This window comes from Giraffa tippelskirchi, chromosome 3 (genome assembly GCF_054371585.1).
Source record: "Giraffa tippelskirchi isolate mGirTip1 chromosome 3, T2T-mGirTip1v1.2.pri, whole genome shotgun sequence".
Taxonomy (NCBI): domain Eukaryota; kingdom Metazoa; phylum Chordata; class Mammalia; order Artiodactyla; family Giraffidae; genus Giraffa; species Giraffa tippelskirchi.
In genome coordinates, this window is record NC_137277.1 from 147,949,698 (window position 1) to 147,972,004 (window position 22,307).

At 39.2% G+C, this 22,307-nt stretch overlaps 1 protein-coding gene across 6 annotated transcripts; it reads left to right on the forward strand.

Moving 5' to 3' along the window:
• Positions 1 to 537: 537 nt before the first annotated feature.
• Positions 538 to 13,157, forward strand: BZW1 (basic leucine zipper and W2 domains 1). Of its 6 annotated transcripts, none has more exons than XR_014079982.1 (12): positions 538 to 623; positions 1,792 to 1,865; positions 3,899 to 4,075; positions 5,731 to 5,825; positions 6,576 to 6,641; positions 7,235 to 7,370; positions 8,115 to 8,224; positions 8,373 to 8,543; positions 8,930 to 9,076; positions 9,591 to 9,799; positions 10,693 to 10,872; positions 11,482 to 13,157. XR_014079982.1 is itself a non-coding variant. In XM_081581822.1 (12 exons), the coding sequence occupies exons 2-12, from the start codon at positions 1,802 to 1,804 to the stop codon at positions 11,511 to 11,513; spliced, it is 1,260 nt and encodes a 419-aa protein (XP_081437948.1). In that variant the 5' UTR covers positions 538 to 623; positions 1,792 to 1,801; the 3' UTR covers positions 11,514 to 13,157. The 6 variants fall into 6 exon arrangements, 5 of the variants coding, with proteins under 5 accessions (XP_081437948.1, XP_081437952.1, XP_081437949.1 ...); XM_081581822.1 differs by having other exon boundaries at positions 9,591 to 9,729; positions 10,750 to 10,872; XM_081581826.1 differs by having other exon boundaries at positions 9,591 to 9,627; positions 10,750 to 10,872.
• Positions 13,158 to 22,307: the final 9,150 nt, after the last annotated feature.

The following is a 22,307-nucleotide window of genomic DNA, read 5'->3' on the forward strand; positions in this document are numbered from 1 at the left end:
TCGCGGAGCAACGTTGCCCCCCTTCGGACTTAGCCTGTGCAAGCTCTTTCCAACTTCAGCCGGAGTAGAGACCAGAAAAGGACCCCTTACTAAACTCCGCTTCCACCCACGAACGCCCCGGGCGTCCCCAGCCTTCCGGCTTCAACTTCCGGCGCAGGGGGGAGGGTGTGGGAGGGGGAGTGGGTGGAAGGGTCAGTGCGGAAGGGACTTGGGACGGACGTATCCAACTTTCTCGGCACCGGCAGGGGTGGTGGGGGATATTCGTTCTCCCAACCCCCTTCGGGTGCTAACTAAGAGGCCGGAGGACACGGCGGTGGAAGAAAGATGGGCTAGTCTAGTCTAAGTGTCCGGGAAATCGGGAGCCCAAAAAAAGAATAAAGAATCTTTGAAAATCACGTTCGCTTTCTTTCCCACCCCAGGCCGCAGAGGGGTGATCCAGGAGGGGTGGAAAAGTGTGGGTAGGGCACCGGAGGAAGAAATCTCGCGATAGGAGACCGGCCGGGGCGGGGTGGCACCTCTTCCCTCCTCCTCCTCATCGCGTTAGTTCCGGTCGCAGAGGAGACACCGCCGCAGTTGCTGCCACCTCCGGGGTTTCTGGCTCTTTTCTCTTCGCCTTAAATTCGGTGAGTCGCGGGGCTTGCTCGTCTCGGGCCGAGATTGCGGCCCCTAGTCGCTGGGTAGAGGGTGAGGGAGGCGGTGGGTCCTGTACGGCCGGATTTGGATGGGCCCGGGCGGAGGCCGCCGCATGAAGCCAGACCAGATCCCGGGCTTGGATTCGGGGGTCGGAGCGGCTGCTTCAGCGGGGAGATCGAGAGACGGCTGCCCGGGCCGGAACGCGGGGCGCGGATGTGCCCCGTCGCTCCACGGACGGAGGCAGTGAGCGAGACAGGCTCTCGTCCAGCCCTGCCCGGCCTGGGTAACAAAGCCGCCGCGGCCTCTGTTGGGTGATGTACGCGTGGGGGGTTCCGGCGGGCGGGGCGGAGGGGCCGCCACCACCACTGCGGCCGCCTCCACCGCCGCTGCTTTCGCTGGAGGGCGGGCGGATGTACGGGGCGGCTGGGCCCCCGGCTCGAAGCGCCTCGGCGCCTGTGGTCCGCTCGTTGCGGCGGCCGCCACCGCCGACCACGGGGTCAGTGGAGAAGGGGCTGCGAGCGAGGAGCAGCCCTTGGGCTGGGGTGGGTTATCCGTCGCTGGACTGGAGGCCCGGGAAGGGTTGAATGGGGAGACATGTGCCCGGGCAGGAGGCTTGCCTTGTAAGGTATGGGGCGGAGGAGGCTAGGCCCGTTCTCAGCCCCTTTTTGCCGGCTGGAGTGGTGCAAGCGACCGCTGCGGTCCCGGACACGACCTGAGAGTAGGGTGGTGCTGCCCTCAGATGCAGGGATTAGCCTTCTGATAGCGTCTTTAAATTGACATACATGTTTTGGATACCTCCTGATTACGGTGGTCGTCTCTATTAGCCCTCTGTGGTGCTCAAGAGTAGTGGAAGATGCAGGCGAATTTAAACAGAAACGAGGATGGGTGATTTGCCACTAGTCGCAGTGGCGCTGTGAAGTCATTTAAAAGTGGACTTCACATTTCATCTTTAAAGAATTTTTTGTAGGGAGAAATGCAGGTTTTGAACTTACACTTAATCAAGTAAAGGTAATTCTTTGTGCCCGTCCCAGGTCTCTTGCTAGGCTGAAAGTGTATGTTCTATGTCGTTTATCCGTGACTAGGCCAAGGTTTGATGCTTTGTTTTTAAAATGGATGTTATGGCACTGATATTTTTAAGGCCTTATTTTCCCCCCTTAGGGTGTCTTTTATGAATAATCAAAAGCAGCAAAAGCCAACGCTATCAGGCCAGCGTTTTAAAACCAGAAAAAGAGGTAAATATTTATGTTTTAATAATATCTTCTCTTCAGACCTCCAGAATAACTTATATCTTGGTTCCTCTGGCAGGCTATTGCTTAGTATTAAAACTTAAAGGGAAAGGACCAGAAAGGAGCTTGAATTTGTAGTTGACTGCCATTTCAGATATACCCTTACTGTTTCTACTGCCTTTAAGATTTGTGATAACATAGATATATCTAAGCAGACTAGTGAAGGGTCTTTATTGTGAACATACAGTGACTCTAAACAGAAAAAAAATATGGACTTCGGGGCTTCATTTTCACTTGCTAAATTTCATTTAAGCAAGATTTTACTTGAGAGAAAAGGTTAGTTTATAAAAGGAGAACTCCTGTTGTGATTACTAGTTTCATCCAAGCTATGTGAACATTTGTGAGAGAAAGTCAGACTTTAACCCATGGAAGTTAATTATGGAACAGAGTTCACATTGCACTGTCTTTTGAAAAACTATTTCCTCACGGACTTAGGTTTTTTTAAAAAAAAAAAAGCACAAGAATTGCATTAACTGCTTGTGTTTTATTAGATACTTCGGTGAATATTGACTACTGTAGCAAGACACTGCACTCACGATACAAAGTTAAATGAGATTTGGTCTTAGATATATTTTGTATTAGCTTTAATGTTTTACCCCTAAACTTTTCAATGTTGTTGCTCAAAAGTACATATTGGCCTTATCTTACAGGAAACTTTTAGGAAATAAAGAACTGGGTGGCTACTGGTTATAAATTATGTTTTTCAACCCTGAGTGGCAGACACTTTGAGATGTATATTACAGAATCTTTTTATAATCTCTAATTGTAGCCTGCCCCCTTACAGGGGGGAACAAGGAGTGTTTTGATTCTAGTCTTTGAAGATTCATGAAGATTTAAGCCAGTAAATTTTCTCAAGAGAAAGAATAGTTGGGAACCAGAGGAATTCTATAATGGAAAAGTCTGTGTATATTATCTGGTATAATACATTATCAAGTAGTTTTAATATTGTTGTTAGTATCAGGAAGATATATCACTTCCCCAGTTGCAGATTGAGATTACTCATGGTCTCTTAGTTCTTGATAATTGGATCCTGATTTGCCTGGGACTGAATAGAGTTCCCAGGACAAAGGCCTTTCAGTGTTGCAAACCAGAAAAGTCCTAGGCAAACAGAAGAGTTGGTCACCCTAGTGCTACGTAGAAATTAAGACATCATCTAACCTAGATAGGGAAATCAAACCCTACCCTGGAGTGTGTGACAGCAGCACAGTAAAGGCTAGATATATACCCAAGGCACTGTTTAGAGTGCTTTCTATTTTACTTATGTCATTTAATATTCAGAACAACTTCATGAGATGGATCCTACTCTTAATCACCATTTACCTCAGGAACATTCATTCAGACATGAAGAATGCACTAAATTGCTCAACTTCAGATAGCTAAGTGCTGATCTCAGTTTAAATCAGGCAGTTTAAATCCGGAGTCCCTACTCATAACTGCTCCATGTGATGTATTGGATACTCAAAAAATGTACTTTCTAAAAATTACCTTAATAAGTATTAGAGTTGTTTTTTTTTTTTTTTTTTTAAGTAGAAAGTGTTATGGTCATTTAAAGAAAATCAAGAGGTGTCCCATACTTGGACAAAATTTCACTTAGGAATAAAGTTTACCCAAGATGTAGAAGATATTCTGAATTTCACGCATTCCAGGTGGAAATTGTCTCCTAGCAGTAGGAACACACCAGCTCATTTAGCTCACTTAGGAGACCTGTGAAAAAATAGAGAAAAGCCATACACTTCTTGTGATAGGCAGTCCTGCCTTGCACTCGCAGAGGTGCAACTTGCAAAGGATGTGTGTTTAGTCTCCTGTTGTGTTTGCTTGTGTTACAGGTCTTAGGCAATTAAGTAGCGTTTGTTTTTTCCAAGTATTGAAATAAGTGAAATTGTAATGAATGTGGTTAACTTACTCAGTAGTTACAGCTTCATAAGGCAGTGGTTTCATGCCCTTTTAAAACTTAAATGTTTTTGGGGTTTTCCCTCCAGATGAAAAAGAGAGGTTTGACCCTACTCAGTTTCAAGACTGCATTATTCAAGGCTTAACTGAAACTGGTACTGATTTGGAAGCAGTAGCAAAGTTTCTTGATGCTTCTGGAGCAAAACTTGATTACCGACGATATGCAGAAACACTCTTTGACATTCTGGTGGCTGGCGGAATGCTGGGTAAGTGTCTGGGTCTTGTGGGAAGTGTGTTGTATGGGGATTATGTAAAATCAGCATATGAACTGTTTGACCTATCAAATCAGGATGGCTTTGTTTCTGTTTTTTCTTTTTTTTACCCCCTTAGGATTTACACTTTTTTTTTTTTTTTTTTGGATTTTCACTTTTTTTTTTCTTCTCAAATTATAGTAAATTTGCAGATTGCCTTGCTCTGTATAGCTTTATATTTGAAATCCATGACAGAACTATAACATTTGGGGAAGACTTTTCAGTCTGATACATAAGTCCCAAAACATCTCTAATTGGTGATTTTTCCAACTTGTGTTTGCACACTCTTAGTTAATGAAGAAATCCGTGTCTCTTGTTCTGTGTTACCAAATACTTTATACAGACAACCCTCCATATCCAAGGTTCCACATCCATGGATTCAACCCAGCTGTGGATCAAAAATTTTCCAGGGAGGGGAGGAGTAGAAAGTTCCAAAGAGCAAAACTTGCATTTTTCATATCCAGCAACTATTTTTTAGCATTTACATTGTATTTGATATTACATACAATCTAGAGACCGTTAAAATATACAGAAGGATAAATGCAGGTTGTATACAAATACTATGCCCCTGGTAACCCTGGTTCAATTCCTGGGTTGGGGAAATCCCCTGGAGAAGGGATAGACTACCCACTCCAGTATTCATGGGCTTCCCTGGTGGCTCAGGTAGTAAAGAATCCGCCTGCAATGCGGGAGACCTGGGTTTGATACCTGGGTTGGGAAGATCCCCTGGAGGAGGGCATGGCAACCCACTCCAATATTCTGGCCTGGAGAATCCCCAGGGACAAAGGAGCCTGGCGGGTTACAGTCAGTTGGTTCACAAAGAGTCGGACACGACTGAGTGACTAAGCCCACACATTCCCTTTTATATAAGGGACTTGAGTATTGACAGATTTTGGTGTCCACCAGAGTCCTGGAGCCAATTCAGGACAGTGCTATACCTGAGTCCATAGGGTGGCAGAGTTGGACACAACTTAGCAATTGAACAAGTAACTGAAGACTAATTCTGCACTCTTCTGTGTATTAGTCACTAGCTAATTATCAATCACTTAGAATGTGCCTAGTACAAATTGAGAGGTTAAAATGCACATTGGATTTTGAAGACAATTTTAAATAGAATAAGACATCTCAATAATACTTTGAATACTAAAATGTTAACATTTTTGATGTGTTGGTTTAAAGTATATCAAAATTAATTTCACTTATTTTTAATGTGGCTGCTAGGAGATTTAGAATTGCATTATGTGGCTCACATTATATTTCTACTCATAGCCCTGCTAATTTACTCCTGCCTTCACTCTCAGCAGCTCAGGATATCTTAACAAAATGTGCTACTTAGTTATATATCCTCAAATGATGCTGGTAATTTCATTTCTGTGGCTCCCTATTCCAAAATGTTTTCACAGTAACATTGTATTGAACCTCACACCAGGCTGCTGGAATGAGAACTCTTATTTGTGTACATGCAGAATGGAGGCTTAGAGAGGCTTCCATAGCTTGCATGTAGTCAAACAGTTGCACAGTGGTGGAACTGTGAAATTAGAAAGAAAGATTGAAATAATTATTAATTTTAAATGAATGTCATGGCAATTTTTTTGTAAAATATACTTTAGCCCCAGGTGGTACACTGGCAGATGACATGATGCGTACAGATGTCTGTGTGTTTGCAGCACAAGAAGACCTAGAGACCATGCAAGCATTTGCTCAGGTAAATTAAACGTAACCTAATTCAGTTAGTTGTTATCCATCTGGCTAATGTTTAAGGAATAGTCTGCTTTCAAAAGGTTGGTAGTAGAAGGTTGAAGGAATTTGAGCTGAAAGTTTAGAGGTGTTCTTGGTGTACAGTATGATTTGGAAACTTAAAAATGCATTGAAGAAAACAAAAATAGAAAAAAAATGAATTACTTTTCCTTTTCTTGTTTTTCTGGAATTAATCCATTTTTAAGGAAAAAAGTCAAACTGAAAAAGGAAAATCAGTTCCCTGTCATGATTTTCATCATTAAATTATTCTACATATAGCTTGTTAAAGGTGAATGAGTTATAGGCAGATTAGCTTCTTTATCAGTCAGAATCTCATTTGAAAGTTCATACAAGTGCATCTAACCTAGGGGTTGTTGTCTTTGTCATTCAGAAAGTAGAACTGTATTTTATGATCTTCTGTTAATATCCTACAAATAGATAAATGACTTGTGTTTGAGCAGTAATTAATTTGTGTTTTGATACTTTGGCAATAAAAGTCTATTGGGGCTGGTGATTAAAGTGTTAACATTATTAGTATATTGTAGGATTTTGGAATGGACAAGACTTCCTAAGCTGATTTAAACATCTAATGAAAGGTTCATTTCTTTGCTGTTCTAGAGATAACTGTGGAGAGGTCTTAGTTTCCCTGACTTAGATCTTTTGGATATCTGACATTTTTACGTATGAAGTTATTCAATTCCTTTATTAATTCTTACAGGTTTTTAACAAGTTAATCAGGCGCTACAAATACCTGGAGAAAGGTTTTGAAGATGAGGTTAAAAAGGTATGAGCAGCAATATCCTTTGTGGAAAACAAAAGGTTGGGGCCAAAGAAGGGAATGTTAAATCCTAATTATGCCATGGATTTGAGATAATTTTAGTTATTTAGGTGGGCTGTCTTTGAAATGAAGTTTGGAGTGTGTCATGTAGTTTAATTTGCTGTACACTGTTTCTTAGTTCTGTGTTCAAACAAGTGGCAAAGGGGTAAAAATCCAAGTGCAGTTTGTTCAAAAGTCAGAGGAACAGACCAGAGCAAAATACCTTGACAAAGAGAAATTTACCATGCTTGCTCTCAGAGTCAGATAGTCTACATATCGGTGCACAGAAAATTTGGTAAAATTAATATTAACTCATTCAATACTCTCAAAAGCCCTGTGAAGCAAGTTTTATTTTACACATTTACATGTGGACGAGAGGAGACTGCGCCAGAGGTTAAGTGTCTTACCTAAGATTATTCAGCTAGTGAGTATTATAACTAAGATATAAACTTGAGTGGTTAGACCTCAGAGCCCATAGTTTTAACTAATATAATATGCTTTACTGCTTCTCTTTATATAATATAGTTGCTCTTTTAACCCTTGACTATTTACTTTTATAGCTGCTGCTGTTCTTAAAGGGTTTTTCAGAGTCGGAAAGAAACAAGCTGGCTATGTTGACTGGTGTTCTTCTGGCTAATGGAACACTTAATGCATCCATTCTTAATAGCCTTTACAATGAGAATTTGGTTAAAGAAGGTAATCAACCTTTCATAAATGGATAATCTCTAGTTGGCTGAGAGTGGTGTAGATAAGAGCATAAAAGATGAACTGATATAAAAGTTAGGATATAGTTTGTGTAGATTTGACTTGTGTGATAGTGATAGTTTTTTTTAACTAGTATCCTTGAATTTAATTGGTTCGCTTCAGTTCTGTCATTTAATGTATAACTTTAGCATTTAGACACACACCAAATATCCAGGGTCTAGACAAAATGTGATTGATTGTAAAGTAAAAATAGAAATGCTGTGGAAACCAGAGAGATTAATTCCAATTGACAAACTTGGGAACATTCTGAATACAGAAAATGGGGGAAATGGCAAGCTGAAAAGAAAAACAAGTTCCCTTTTGTGATTTCCATAGTTAAATTGTTCTGTACAATAACTTAAAAGCTAACTTTTTTTTTTTTTTTTACTGCTTTGATTACTGAGTATTTAACATGCCTTAATGTAATTCTCAGAACAACGCTGTCAAGTGTAAGAATTGTCAGTCTCATTTTACACATCAGAAAAGTCTAACTTGACTAACAGTACACAACTAACAAGTGGTAGAATAGAGAAATTGGAATAGATTGGTAAACAGTGGCAGAGGAAAGTTTAGGGGTAGGTTTGGGGATAAAGTGAATAACCCTGTGTGCTGGACCTTCAGAGGGAGGAAATGGGGAGATATAGTCATTGAAATCCAGGAAGGTACTTGTGTAAAATAAGCTCTGTTTTTCTATAGGGGTTTCAGCAGCTTTTGCTGTAAAGCTCTTTAAATCATGGATAAATGAAAAAGATATCAATGCAGTAGCTGCAAGTCTTCGGAAAGTGAGCATGGATAACAGACTGATGGTTTGTGACTTTTCATTCTTCACTTTCTTGACAACACTTAAGGAAAATGTGATAGGCAGCTTTTCCATTTTTAATCTGTGAGAAGAGAGAAAGTGTTTTTCTTGAATGATTTGAAAGACCATTTAACCAGATGAAATTCTCATTTCAGGAACTTTTTCCTGCCAATAAACAAAGCGTTGAACACTTCACAAAGTATTTTACTGAGGCAGGCTTGAAAGAGCTTTCAGAATATGTTCGGAATCAGCAAACCATAGGAGCTCGTAAGGAACTCCAGAAAGAACTTCAAGAACAGATGTCCCGTGGCGATCCATTTAAGGATGTAAGTATTTCACCAGAGTGAGTTTTAATAATAGCTGTAGAATGTTGTGCTGGGTCTTTGCCTCAGTCTTTTTCATATTTGGTGCCTACATGTGCCCCGAAATCCAAATACTTGGGGATTTTGTAAGGTGCAGGCCAATAGACAGACCTTTCTGTTTTCATCGTGGGCTTTTCTTAGGTAGTTTGCTTTGTGTAACATAAGGTTTAGAAGTAGAAGTCTATACCGTCTAGTTTTAAAAGTTCTATGGTTGTATGTGGTCTCCTGGTCATTGCTAGTCACATGGAAAGGTCTTTATGCTTTTTGTAAGTTTGATATGTATAGTATCAAACTTAGTTCTGTACTAAATATCAAACTTATTTTTGTACGAAATTTGGATTCTTTTGCAGATAATTTTGTATGTCAAGGAAGAAATGAAAAAAAACAACATCCCAGAACCTGTTGTCATTGGAATAGTATGGTCCAGCGTAATGAGCACCGTGGAATGGAACAAAAAAGAGGAGCTTGTAGCAGAGCAAGCCATCAAGCACTTGAAGGTATTAGAATTGTGCCTGATAAAGCATTACTTTTGTAAGTGGGGATAAGTGCACTGTCAGTGTACTTTTCCAAAAGGATTTATCATATCCTATGGTCTCTGGGGGTAAACCACCAGTAAGGAGACAAATAGCATATTAAATATTGGTGATAACCTTTTAAGAGGTCTTAACTTGGGTTTTCTGTTGCCCACAGGATAAAAACAAATACATGTTTAAAAGTAGCTTAAACCTGTAATTTGGTGTTTGCTTTTGAAAGAATATTGAAAAATAGGAGGATTCTCTCTTTTTTCCCTTTAAAATATTAAGATTGTAGTCGCAGTTATCCGGAAGCCTTGGTTTAATATTGCCTCTTTGATTTAAATGCGTAAGAGATTTTTCTGCCTTTTTTTTTTTTTTTAACTTCCACTAAATAGAATATATAGTGATTGTAAAAGATGAGTTGTGTTCTTTTAGGATTTGTAATGAGTTGTCATTGTACTGAATGACTAAATCTTTTCTCCTTTCCCTTGAAAAGCAATACAGCCCTCTACTTGCTGCCTTTACAACTCAAGGTCAGTCTGAGCTGACTCTGTTACTGAAGATTCAGGAGTACTGCTATGACAACATTCATTTCATGAAAGCCTTCCAGAAAATAGTGGTGCTTTTTTATAAAGGTAATTTAAATTTTGAATTTTGTAAATACATTTATTGCAAAACCTAGAGAACTCAAAATAATTCTAATGAGTAGTTCTCTGAACATCAGCACCCTAAAGTATTTCACTCTAATCATAGGGCTGAGTTGTCTCTGATATAATTGGGTACATTTTTAATGCATTATCATTAAAATATCTCTAAAGCCTTCTTGATGAGCCTCAGACTTCACCTACTGTACTCTGCCAGTCCTCTTCCCCAGACAAATGATTTTCTTGGTTCCCATATTTTAAACCTAGAGGCCTACCTGCATCCCCAGATTTTTTTTTTTTAAGCACCCTGTGCTTTGGTGATTATCAGCTTGTGGTTAGGTTTCTTTATATACCTCCACTTACTTCCTCCAGATTGTTTAGAAGTAAGTCTTTAAAATCCTCATTTAATTCTGGAAAAGTTGATGAATAACTTTTAATTTTATCAATAAAACACTGGACTTGTAAGTAAAATCACAGTACCACATGTAAAATACTTTTTTAAATTATCTATCAAATATCCCTAATCATTTATCACAAGATTTCTCAACCTTGACACTACTGTTTTGGGCCAGAAAACTGTTTCATCGATGACTATCCCATGTCTTATAGAGTGTTTAACAGCATCCCCGGCATCAGCCAACAGATCCCGGTAGCACCTCTCCCCAGTGCAACAACCAGCAATGTCTGTAAACACTGTCCAGTGTCCCCAGGGGATCAGGTTGCCTTCGGTTGAGAGAATCACTCCACAAGTTGATAAAAAGTTTCTTAGTATATGGTTCTCATTTCATCTTTTCTACTTTTCTTTAAAAAATTATGTTGAAGAAACTAGTTGAGTGTCGAATACAGATTTATTCTGTAAGCAAAAAAAAATAATTGGTTTTACTCCACATTTCAATAAAAATAAAAATGCTATGAAGGCATGTGCACCTTAGGGAGTTTCTAACTCTGCCTTAGTTACGAAAGTACTGTATGAAAACTCCACAGATGTAAAGGTTGCTCTCTTCTTTACAGCTGAAGTTCTGAGTGAAGAACCCATTCTAAAGTGGTATAAAGATGCACACGTTGCCAAGGGGAAGAGTGTCTTCCTTGAGCAAATGAAAAAGTTTGTAGAGTGGCTCAAAAATGCTGAAGAAGGTAAGTCTTTTCATTTGTGCAGTCTGTTTGGTAAAGCCTGAGAACTTATTTTAATGTGGACAAGAATATGTCCATACATGTCGTCTTTCATTCAGATACCATTCTGTACCTAAAGTACAGATTTTTGTTCATTCGTGACACACCTCCAAAAATTCATTGACTTTAAGGCAGGGGCAAAAAACTAGACTTCAGGTATTTTGATGACTTGGCCATAATACTAACATTCTTAGGAAAATTGAAAATTTTGAGAATGTGTGTATTAGTCCGTCACTCATGTCCGACTCTGCAACCCCATGGGCTGTAGCCTCCCAGACTTCTCTGTCCATGGAATTCTCCAGGCAAGAATACTGGAGTGGGTTGCCGTGCCCTCCAGGGGATCTTCCCAACCCCGGGACTGAACCCGGGTCTCCTGCATTGCAGACAGATTTCTTTACCATCTGAGCTACCAGGGAAGTCCAAATATTTATGAGTTTTGAGATTTACAGATGCATACTTACCCTCCTCATATAAGTAGATCATTATTAATAAAAATTTTTAAGTAGAGTTATAAATGGAACTTTTACTTTCTGATATCATGTAATGCTTGATTGCACTTTTCCCCTTTTCTAGAATCTGAGTCTGAAGCTGAAGAAGGTGACTGAATTTTGAAACTACACCCTCAGTAAAGCAAACAGGAGTTGTAGATAAAATGTCATGTCTCATGTGTCCTGGTTCTTACATCTTCCTACCTCCCTATATCAAGCATGATATAAGGGCTTTCATGGCAAATTTTATTTTAACTGTTTCTATGGTTACTGGAAATGTTGGATTTAGTTTCTAAAACCATGTTTTAAGTAGCTACAGGAGCTATAGATTTGAATCTGATGTTGCATTAGTCTTTTCAGTTATCTTCTACCTCCTGTATTTTCTACTGTAATAATGTAATTTAAGGCCTTCCATAATGAACAGTTCACTTTATTCCCTGGGTTTTCTATATAAACAGTTTTCAAGATATGATTTGGTTAAAAATAATTTGTTATAAAAATTCTGTTTGCAAATTAAACTGTAAAAGTATCCAATGTCTCAGAAGGCAATGATTTGTGTGATAATTTGATATGCCCAAAGCCCTGCTCATCAATGAAAACTCTCATATACAGTAATTGAATTCATTAACATGAATCTTGAGTATTTGGACCATTGCTTCCATGTTAACATTTTCTTGGCATTTTTAGCCCCAGATGTACTTGAGCTCAATTGTCTGCTCTCTGATTTTCATTCCCTAAAATGAAGCCATGGGGAACAAACTTGAATGTGGGGTATTTGGGAAATTGTATGTGGCAAAGGTAGTGGGAAGGAAAAAATTGAGCTTTTTCCCATTGAGAAAATTCTGCATTCAGTTTGTTTCTTTCCACACAAAACAATTATTCTTTTCACGAAGCCATTTTCAAATATACCTTGGAAAAAGCCTTGTCATTTAAAGTATTTTACACCTTCCCTGCACTTAGATTCATGAGAAAGGACTAAAAATAGTGTGAGTAAAGCCAATGACTATACTAAACCCAGAAAATTGTTGAAAGAAAAATGATCAGCATGTTCTAGTTGGGACTCCAAATATAACTCAGTATTGCCTGTTGGCTTAGTGTATTTGTTGTAAAGAGTGAAGTGTGGTGATAATGATGTATTCCTACTTGGTCATAGTGGACCAGCTTCATTCTCTTCACAGGTTCATTTATGATTCAATTATCTGGCTATTAACTTAACCTAGTTGCCAGTTTTTTAAATTGCCATGAGCCAAATATCTCTTCTATACAGTTGATCCATTTATTTTAATGGCTGCCTTTTTAATTTACATCTTTTCTTGCTGCTACCTGTCTTTGTATGTAGTCATTAGAAAAGAGTGTGCCCACGCTTTTTGCTGGAAAGATTTCATGTTGAAAGTGAACACTGAAAGATTTTTGACTGGTGAAAGAAACAAGCTTGGAATAATGCCACGAGAGACTTGAGTGGGAATTACCTTTTCAAAGGTGCCATTCTTATGAGCCAAGAATTTGTGTTTAGAAGTTTATCTTGAGGGAATAACATGTAATATAGTTTGAAATAAAGGTGTAACTTTATGAAGAAGAGCATTATAATTGATACCATTGTGAAAGGGGTGAAATTGTTAAATGAATGACTTTTGATAAAGCTTTCATGCACAGGCAAAGTGTATTCATTCAGTAGGTATCTACGTAGTGCTCTGCTTTTACTTTGTAATTTGTAGTCCTCAAAAGACTTTTTTAAAAAAATAAAGTCCATCCTTACACTTAGGTTTATATAGGTCAGTCTTTTTTTTTTTTTAATTTTTTTTTGTAAATTCCATGCTGATACCTAGTGGTAACTGTATGTTATGCGTCAGATGTATCTACTGTGTAAGCATTACATAATTGCTCTTTTCATCGTTATGACTCCCAACTTCAGAGAATTCTGATGTAGCAGAAATTACATTAACATTTCTTCAACCAAACCATTGCATGTTACTGCAGTACAGATTGTAACCTTGTTTATTATATACTGTGTATAGTGAAAGTGTGTGTAGTTTTCCAGAAAACTACATTATGATCCTTGTCTGATCAGTTTTTTCCTTCGTAATGACAAAGTAGTGTTTACTTACTACAGTATTAACAGTAAATGGATGTCACCTATGACAGTATAGTGTAAAGAAAGGGAATGCTTTCTAAAAAGACTTAGCAGATTTTCATTCTGAATTTTAAGTGGCAATTTTGAGTCTCAGCTGCCAGTGCCAACCTCAAATATGTAAATACATATGTTAAGATTCTACTTGTAATCATGATCCGATAAACGTTCATTGATTTTCCTAACTTGGTGTCAGTTTCTAAGGCTAAGTCTTCTCTTAGATACCATAATTAAATGTATGCTTAGAGCTGATTAAATTTCTTAATTATTCTGGGAGTATTGTCCTAGAGACATTTATTATATTCTTAGGAAAATTCCAAATGCCACAGGATATTTTAACATAGCATAGTGATGGTGGGGAGAAGAAATGCTTGTGACTGAGATTTATTTCCAATTCAGTGTTTCTTAAGGCTTTTTCTCATCAACCCTATCCCTAAAGCCTTTTAAACTTTCTTAACAGTGCACCAATGAATTTTTTTTTGGCCACACTACATGGCTTGCAGGATCTTAGTTCCCCAACCAGGGTTTGAACCTGTGCCCTCAGCATTGAAAATATGGAGTCTAACCACTTGGCCACCAAGGAATTCCCCCAATGAATTTTAGTATCACAGATAATGCTGTATATGTATTGTATCTGCTTTTTACATGAAAAGAGTAAGGGGGATTTGGGGGTGACACAACCCCTATTTGAGAAATCATACCCTAATATATTTTTTAAGGGGAGGACCACCTAGTGGTAGACATTTGCATTGGCAGACATATCTTTTGTGTGTGTCCAAATCCTGAAGCAGTATTGTTTTCTGCCAGAGTCAGTAGAAAATAGCAGACCTTTGTTTTCTGCCAGTCACCATTATTTAACACTGTGTGCTTTACACTTCCTACCACAGGCATGAGACGAATCATTTCCCATTGGCTTTGGACGTCTTGATAGATTCTTGCTTGATTTAGAAATGTATTCATAATTAGAATCATTCAGGTTCCTTCTCATCTATAAAAATCAGTTAAAATCCTAGGTGAATGATTTAATTAAAGTAGGTTATAATACATTGATAAATGGCATTGAAATTTTACCAATGAGTCTACAGTCATACCCAAGTAAGCTGCTTGCAGGAACTGGTAGAACTATTATCGGCTGGTTGAAAATGTAACATAGATGCCAAAGTTTTAGTGTACTTTATTATTAATACCTAGACTACTGAATAACCTTTGTAAAAATTTCCCCCAATGCTATTTACAGGTGCCATGTAAAACAGGCTAATGCATTTCTGTGACAATTTAGTAAACTGCCTTGCTGTGATTTTTTCATGTGAAATATAGTGCTCTAGTATTGATAACGAGTATGTCTATTCACCAGCCTACTGAGGCCTAATGGTTTCACATCTAATTATTTAAGAAATATGTTTTTAGATGGCTTTATATAAGCGGAATCTAGAAGATAAGTACTTTTGACTTCAAAATAATGAATTTATAATTGGCCTCTGTCTAAAAAACTTGAATTGCAGTGGATTTGTACTTAAACACAATCTTGCATAATTGTATGAAATTTGGTTTGGATCAGAAAGATTTCCAAACTCCCTTTCCCTCTCTACTTTTTTTCCTTCTATTTAACTATGGCTATTAGCCACCATACCAAATCCAGTCTTTTTTATTTTCCAATGCACTTACAATCCGTTTATCTTTATTCCAAGATTATAATTTCACCTTTTAATGAATTGAAAAAAGGGTGAGAATATTTTACAAATTCACTCAATTGCTGTCAACTCAATCAATAACTCAATTAAAGTAAAGGCTTCAACTGCTTGTGCCTATTCTAGTGCCGTAGAGGAGACAGTGGCAACAAATCTATTCAGTCCTTTGCTTTGTAGACTTTATTGAGAGGGATCAATATCTCATTAAACTGTGATACAGTTAGAATGTCTATAGTTGTATTAGTGTAGGTCTGCGAACTATGCATTCAATATGTATAATGAATTTGGGGTGCTACAAAGTTATCAAATATAATTGAGTTGTTTAATTTCAGGGAATTTCCAGTCAGTGTAATAACCATTTAAAAATATCGAAGGATGAGAATAGTTTAAACCATTTTTTTTTTAAAGCTGAACTTGTGAAGGCTGTGCTTCAAGTCAACTTAGAGGTAAACATTGGGGAAATACAGACTGAAGAATACTCTATTCAGAAGGGTGTTCTACATTCTCTGGCATCTTAAGAATAAAATATTATCTCTGTAAGTACACTTTATTTCCCTTCTAGTTAGGACTAATGGATCCTGGCATGGCAAATAGCTGAAGAGTGGAGAAAATGGGATAGCTGATAATCCAGATAGTTCTTGACACACTGAACAACCTCAAGTACAGCCGTTCAAGCCAGTAATTACATTGCTGCATTATTTCTGTGTTTAACTGAAATTTGCTTATTGCCTGTACCCTTGAAATTGAATAAAATTTCATGAACTCCTTACTGATGTAAAAAGAAGAGCAATGACTTGCACTGGTTGTTGTCAATAACCTTTGAGTGCTGGAGTTGGTTAAAACTTGGTCCTTTGGTCCTTTCTGTTTTGCCTTCGTGTTTAAAATACCATCAAAAGGCCTGTGCCCTCAGAAGACAATCATCTCCAGATAACATTTGGTTTCATTTGACTCACATGTACTTCAAACTCCCATCCAAACCTGTGCACGTTCAAAAAATGCCCTTGTTTCCCTTCAGAAAATAGTAATACCAACTACCCTCTCCAGAAAGCTTCAGGTCCCTTCTCTTTCCTTCTCACATCTAACAGATCAAATCCTGCCCATTCCAATTACAAAATCACTTCTCTCCAATGCCATCACCTGAATTGAAGCCATCAGCATCTCTTAACACCTAGGGTAGTGTTTAAATGAAGTATAGTTTTATGAATTTGACAGGATTAATCCAAGAATTCTCTTCAGTGGTTAGGGTTGCTGTGACTGATGTGGCCAGGATTAGAGGCTGTCAGCAGAGATGCTTTGCTGAGTTTAAGGCTATGGAGGTGAGCACTACTGGGTGCCAAAATTCAGGCCTGTGGAATGGAGCAGGTAATCAGGAGTGAGGTGAGTGCAAAACAGACATTAGAGGTACTAGCAAGTTGGAGAGTTCACTTTCAAGGACCTATAATCTACCACTCAATGCCACAAGAAACAGATAACACCAGAGAAAATACAGTTTTTAAGCCCTCAGCATCAAAACAGTGCACACCTTCCTGAAACAATCTTGGATGAAGATGTCACACTCGTCTGTGAGCTGTGTGATTGGGCAAGTAATCCAACCTCTGAGCCTTCTTTTCTGCATCTGTAAAAGGAAGAACTCTGATAATGATGCCCATTTTGTGGAGTGGTTGAGAAGTTTACAATGAAATGATCTACTTAAATAAAATAGAGGTGCTTGATGCAGTACTTGTCACAATCACTTGAATAGTGGCTATTATTTTTGTTTGGCAGGAAGTATATGTTCATGGGGAACTAAGAGCTCTGAATTCAGGTCTCTTGTTAGATTTGAATTGGTAGAAGGTAATGGAAGTTTCAACTACCATCATCATGTTGCCTGCTTTAGCAACACTATCATGTGCCCATGCCCCACAACAAAAGAAGCCACTGCAATGAGAAAGCTGTGCACCACAACTAGAGAGTAGCCCCCACTTGCCGCAAGTGGAGAAAGCCCACGTGCAGCAACAAAGACTAAACAGCCCAAAATAAATATTTTTTTTAATATTTTTAAAAGAGTTAATGGCAGATGAAAAATATTCAGTTGTTGGAAGAAGGAAAGCAGATGACCAACTGACTTGGTTTTAGCATTCTCTGTTGCCCCTTGTGGCACAGTAGAGAGCTAACAAGGAGAAATAAATAGACACTGCAGGGTCCAGGAAAGTCTCAGAAGTTAGGACTGCTTGTTTAAAGGATGCGGATAAGGAATAAAGCTGAAAATAGATGAATTTATTGGGCTCTGTAAGAGCACCTTTTCTATGCTTTCTCAATATATGCCGCCACTGACTGCCCTTACACAATTCAGCAGAAAATGGCTATACCATCTATAAATTAGGGAGAAATGACGGGGACTATGGACTAGTTGACAGCATACATGGTAAGAGCACCATATTAAAATTCCAAACTCCCCCCTCCAAAAAAGTGGGCGGATCCCTAGCACAATACCCCTGTGTAGCAGAGTTACAGTAGTCCCCAATATTGAGTTTTCTGATTTGTTCTTAAGACTCCAACTTTTAGCTGGACACACGTCTGCTCATAGAACATCTGTCAACCTCCCTTGTAAGTAAGAGTGACCATATGATTCAGCTACAGACAATGCCTTTAGAGGAAGTGGCCATGTCTTTTCCCTTCCCTTCTTCCTGCTAGCTGGGAAATGGGCATGATGACTGGAGTTCAAACAGGATTCTTGGACCATAAAGATGAAATATTTGTGGAGAATTGCAGAGCAACACAATAGGAAAATCCTGAGTTCATAACAGCGTTATATCCCTGAGCAACCTACATCTAGAGTACTTTCAGATAATAAATCTTATTTAGATCATTTTTATTTCAGGTATCCTGTTATATGCAGATGAATGTAATCCTGAATGGTTCTTTAGAAATATAAAGTGAAACAGCAAACAAAATAGCCATAATAGGCTCAAGGAGAAAATCCAGATAGATCCATCATCATAGGGGAAAAAAATCAGGAGGTAATGTGCCAATTATGAAGCTGTTGTCTCTTAGCTTCAACATACCCTTTCATCCTACATGATATTAGGGCTGGAACTTGGCACACTGTATTTCTTGTATGCCATCTGGTTCTCAGTTGTGTGTGTGTGTGTGTGTTAGTCGCTCAGTTGTGTCCGATTCTTTGCGACCTCATGGACTGTAGCCCGCCAGGCTCCTTTGTCCATGGGATTCTCTAGGCAAGGACAATGGAGTGGGTTGCCATTTCCTTCTCCAGGGGATCTTCCCAACCCAGGGATTAACCCCGGGTCTCCTGCATTGCAGGCAGATGCTTTACTCTCTTGAGCTACTAGTTAGGCTCTGCCTATAGAGGGTCTTAGAGGGAAACTGGAATGATAAAGGAGGAGACTGACTTGCTTCTTCCTGTTTGCTTCCTGTTCCTGTCAGTCTCAGCTCAGCAATGGCCCTTCACCCTGGCAAATGCACTTAGCTCCATTCTGCAGTTTTCCACACTGACTTACTATGGTCACTCTCAGAAATACCAGTACCAGCCAGCTGGCATTTTTCTCTCAAAAGACTGCTCAGCTCCATGGGGTTCATTCTCTGAGTTGAAGGCTGTAGTACCAGCCAATTAAGTGCCCCTCCCCAAACTGAATCCTCGCTCTTTGGATTCTCTTCTAAACCTTTAAATTTTAATAATCCTAACATCTTGCCTTTTTACTTTCTGCCACAGATAGGATTGCTGCTTCTTACAATTACTACCTCTGGCGTTTCAATTCCCTAGTTCTTACTTTAAAATGCTTTATATTAAGTCTCTGTTGAAACAATTAGATTTTTTTTTTTCTGGTCTCCTGGCTGGAAAGAATTGGCACCAGGAGTGGTCCTTGAAAACAAACTGTGAAAGAGGGTATTTGGGATCTGGTTTGTACTTGAATACGCTGTGGAGCTTTTTTGGCAGAAACAGAATTCTAGGAATCGATGGCATGAAATAGCATCACAGTTAATGAAATTATTGATGAAGCACTTCAAAAGTGAAATGTTTGAGAGGCCAAGTGCCTGCTGCACTGGCCATTATTGGTCATTATTGCATGCACTGGCCATTATTGGCCATTATTGCATAATGATTACTATAAGGACGTGGCTTGGAATGGTTGCATCTGAATGCATGAGACACTGCAGAGGCCAGAAAGTGATGAGATGACATTCAAGGTGCTTAAAAAAAACAACAACACTGAATGTCAGTCAAGAATTCTGTAGGGAGCAAATCTATCCTTCAAAAATAAAGGGAAAATTGAGAAATTCACAGAAAAACAAAAACTGAGAAAATCTGTTATAGAAGACCTGCCCTACAAGAAGTACTGAACATTCCTTCAGGCTGAAATGAAAGGACACTAGACAGTAACTCAAACTCACATAAATAAAGAGTATTGGGAAAAAAAAAAAAGTATTGGTAAATGTCACTACATAGGTAAATGTAAAAGTATAAATGTATGTTTTTGTCTGTAATTCTTTTTTCTCCATCTGATTATAATACAAGTACATAAAATAATAATAAAACTGTTGAACTTATGATGTCGAATGATGTAATTTGTGATGATCACAGCACAAATAAGAGTAGAGACAGCACAGGTATATGGGAGATTTACCATACTATTGAGCTGGATTCCAAAAGGTAGTCCCCTGAGAGGGAGCTGCCGAGAGCAGGTGTTCAATGAAAACAAGAAGGAAGTCTCATGGGCTTTTATGACCTGGTGTGACTGCTGCTATGTCTATTATTTGAAGCAGTTACCAGTTCCAAAGAATATGTGAAGTGGGAGAGATTATTGTAGATATTTTTGGAAAAATTCTGCCACATCTATCTTATAGACAGAGTTTTGCTATGAGAAAAAAAGCAAGAGGTACAACCTCATTTCTAAAGTTTAAAAATGTGTACATAAGAACTTCCCTGGAGGTCCAGTGGCGCAGACTCTGCAGGAAGCCCGAGTGTGATCCCTGGTCAGGGAACTAGATCCCACATGCCACAATTAAGAGTCAGCATACCACAATGAAGATTAAAGTTCCCACAACTAAGACTTGGTACAGCCAAATAGATAATAAAATTTTTGTTTCAGTGTGTACATAGGTACAGATGCAAATGCATCTCTGGGATGGGGGTGAGGATGAGGAAGATGAGTGAAGCAGGACTTTAATCTATTTTAATCTACATTATTTTATATTTTATATTGTTTGGATCTTCTATTAATGAGAAGTGTTCATGTATTATTTCAGTACTAAATTATAAAAGTTGAAAATAGCATTTCTAACAAATAATACAATCTATGGATGCCTTCAGTTTACCAAAGAAAAGACAAAGGCAACATGTATATGACTTAACAGTCATACACTGATACACTGATAATGACATAATACTACCAATTAAGAATCAGATGTTAACCCACTCCAGTATTCTTGCCTGGAAAAGTCCATGGAGAGAGGAGCCTGGTGGGCTGCAGTCCATGGGGTTACATGACTGAGCACGCATGCATGAGGGTGGAGGGAGATGGGTTGGTAGCAATAAGCTGGTAGAACTAAAAAAAAAAAAAAAAAGAATCAGATGTTAGAACACAGTGGTTTCAGAGGAATCTGAGCCCTATGAAGGGAGATTTTCTAGAACCTACAGTTCAAAGTTCTTTGTGAAAGCAGACCAGTAAGAGTTACTCCATGTCTGGCTTACCAGCAGTAGAGTAAATCTCACAGGATGCAGAAAAACTAAGCATTTATGGTGGTCAATATATCAATAGATTTACAAATGCTTCAGTTGCTAATTTACTGATACATGGAAAATGAAAATCCCAAGTTTTGCTGTCTAGGATAAAGTATTTTGTTTACTGGTTGGTTTCTGCTTCTGGCAATGGCAGGATAACATATTCCAAACAAACTCTCTTACTAAGAGCAACTAGAAAACCTGAATAAAAAGTAAATGTAAAATACACAAGTTGGAAACACTGAGGAGTTACCATCAGTGATGTCTTGGGGACTAACATTCCTGAGAAGGGAAAAGGGAGGTCCAAAGAGGGAACACCTCAAAATATTAATGCATTTACCAATGGTGGCTGAGAGGCCGAGCAGAATTTTAGATGGTTGCATGCAGGGGGTGGGGGAGGGAGGCGGTGGGGTAGGGTGTTGAAGGCCTGCCACGGAGGACCACAGAAGCATGCCTCCTCTGTGGCAGGAGGACCCCAGATGCTTCACTTGGGAAGCTGCAGAATATACCACCAGTGGCCTGCCCACTTCCCTCGGACCTCCCGCCATCATAGTGAATGGAGGTTACCTTCCAGCTGTGGGCATCTCATTTGCATTGCTTTGTCTGTGAGCTGCTCTGTGTTTGGCAGGCTGAAATGCTGAGTCTCCCCACCCCAGGAGTCCTCAACATTGTCTCTTGGGGAGAATATTCTGAGGCTACACTGACTCCCAGACTTCCAAGGAGGAGTTACGTTCTAGGTATATCCACAACGGGAACTTCTCGATGATGCATCCTGTTTTGACTGCCTTCTCTTCCTTGTCACACTTCACTCTTTTACTGGCATTTTTTGGAATCACCTCCCAAAGAACCTACTTGCATTTGAAATCATGTTTCAGAGTTTCTGTTTCTGGGGAAATCCAAAACTAAAGCAGCTGGGACGAGTGAAAGATATTATCCTTCCTGGATAATCCACACCACCACAGTTCTACACACACACACACACACACACACACACACACACACACACACACACACGGTGAGACCTCTGGACTAGAGAACAGAACATTTACTCACAGAGCATCTATGCCGGTTCCCCGCACAGCAGCTCCCTACTGGTTGACAGGAAGAGGGCCAGATATATCTGCAAGTGGGAACCCTGGAACCATGAAACTCAGAGCTGATACATGATGAGAGCATATCTGTGCCCTCTCTCCCCTTGCTCTGGGAAAAAGAAAGAAGGCTCTGAGGTTTTATTGCTCTTAAGTGAAAGTCACTCAGTCGTTCCCAATTCTTTGCGACCCTATAGACTGTAGCCCATCAGGCTCCTCTGTCCATGGAATTCTCCAGGCAAGAATATTGGAGTGGGTTGCCATTTCCTTCTCCAGGGGCTCTTCCTG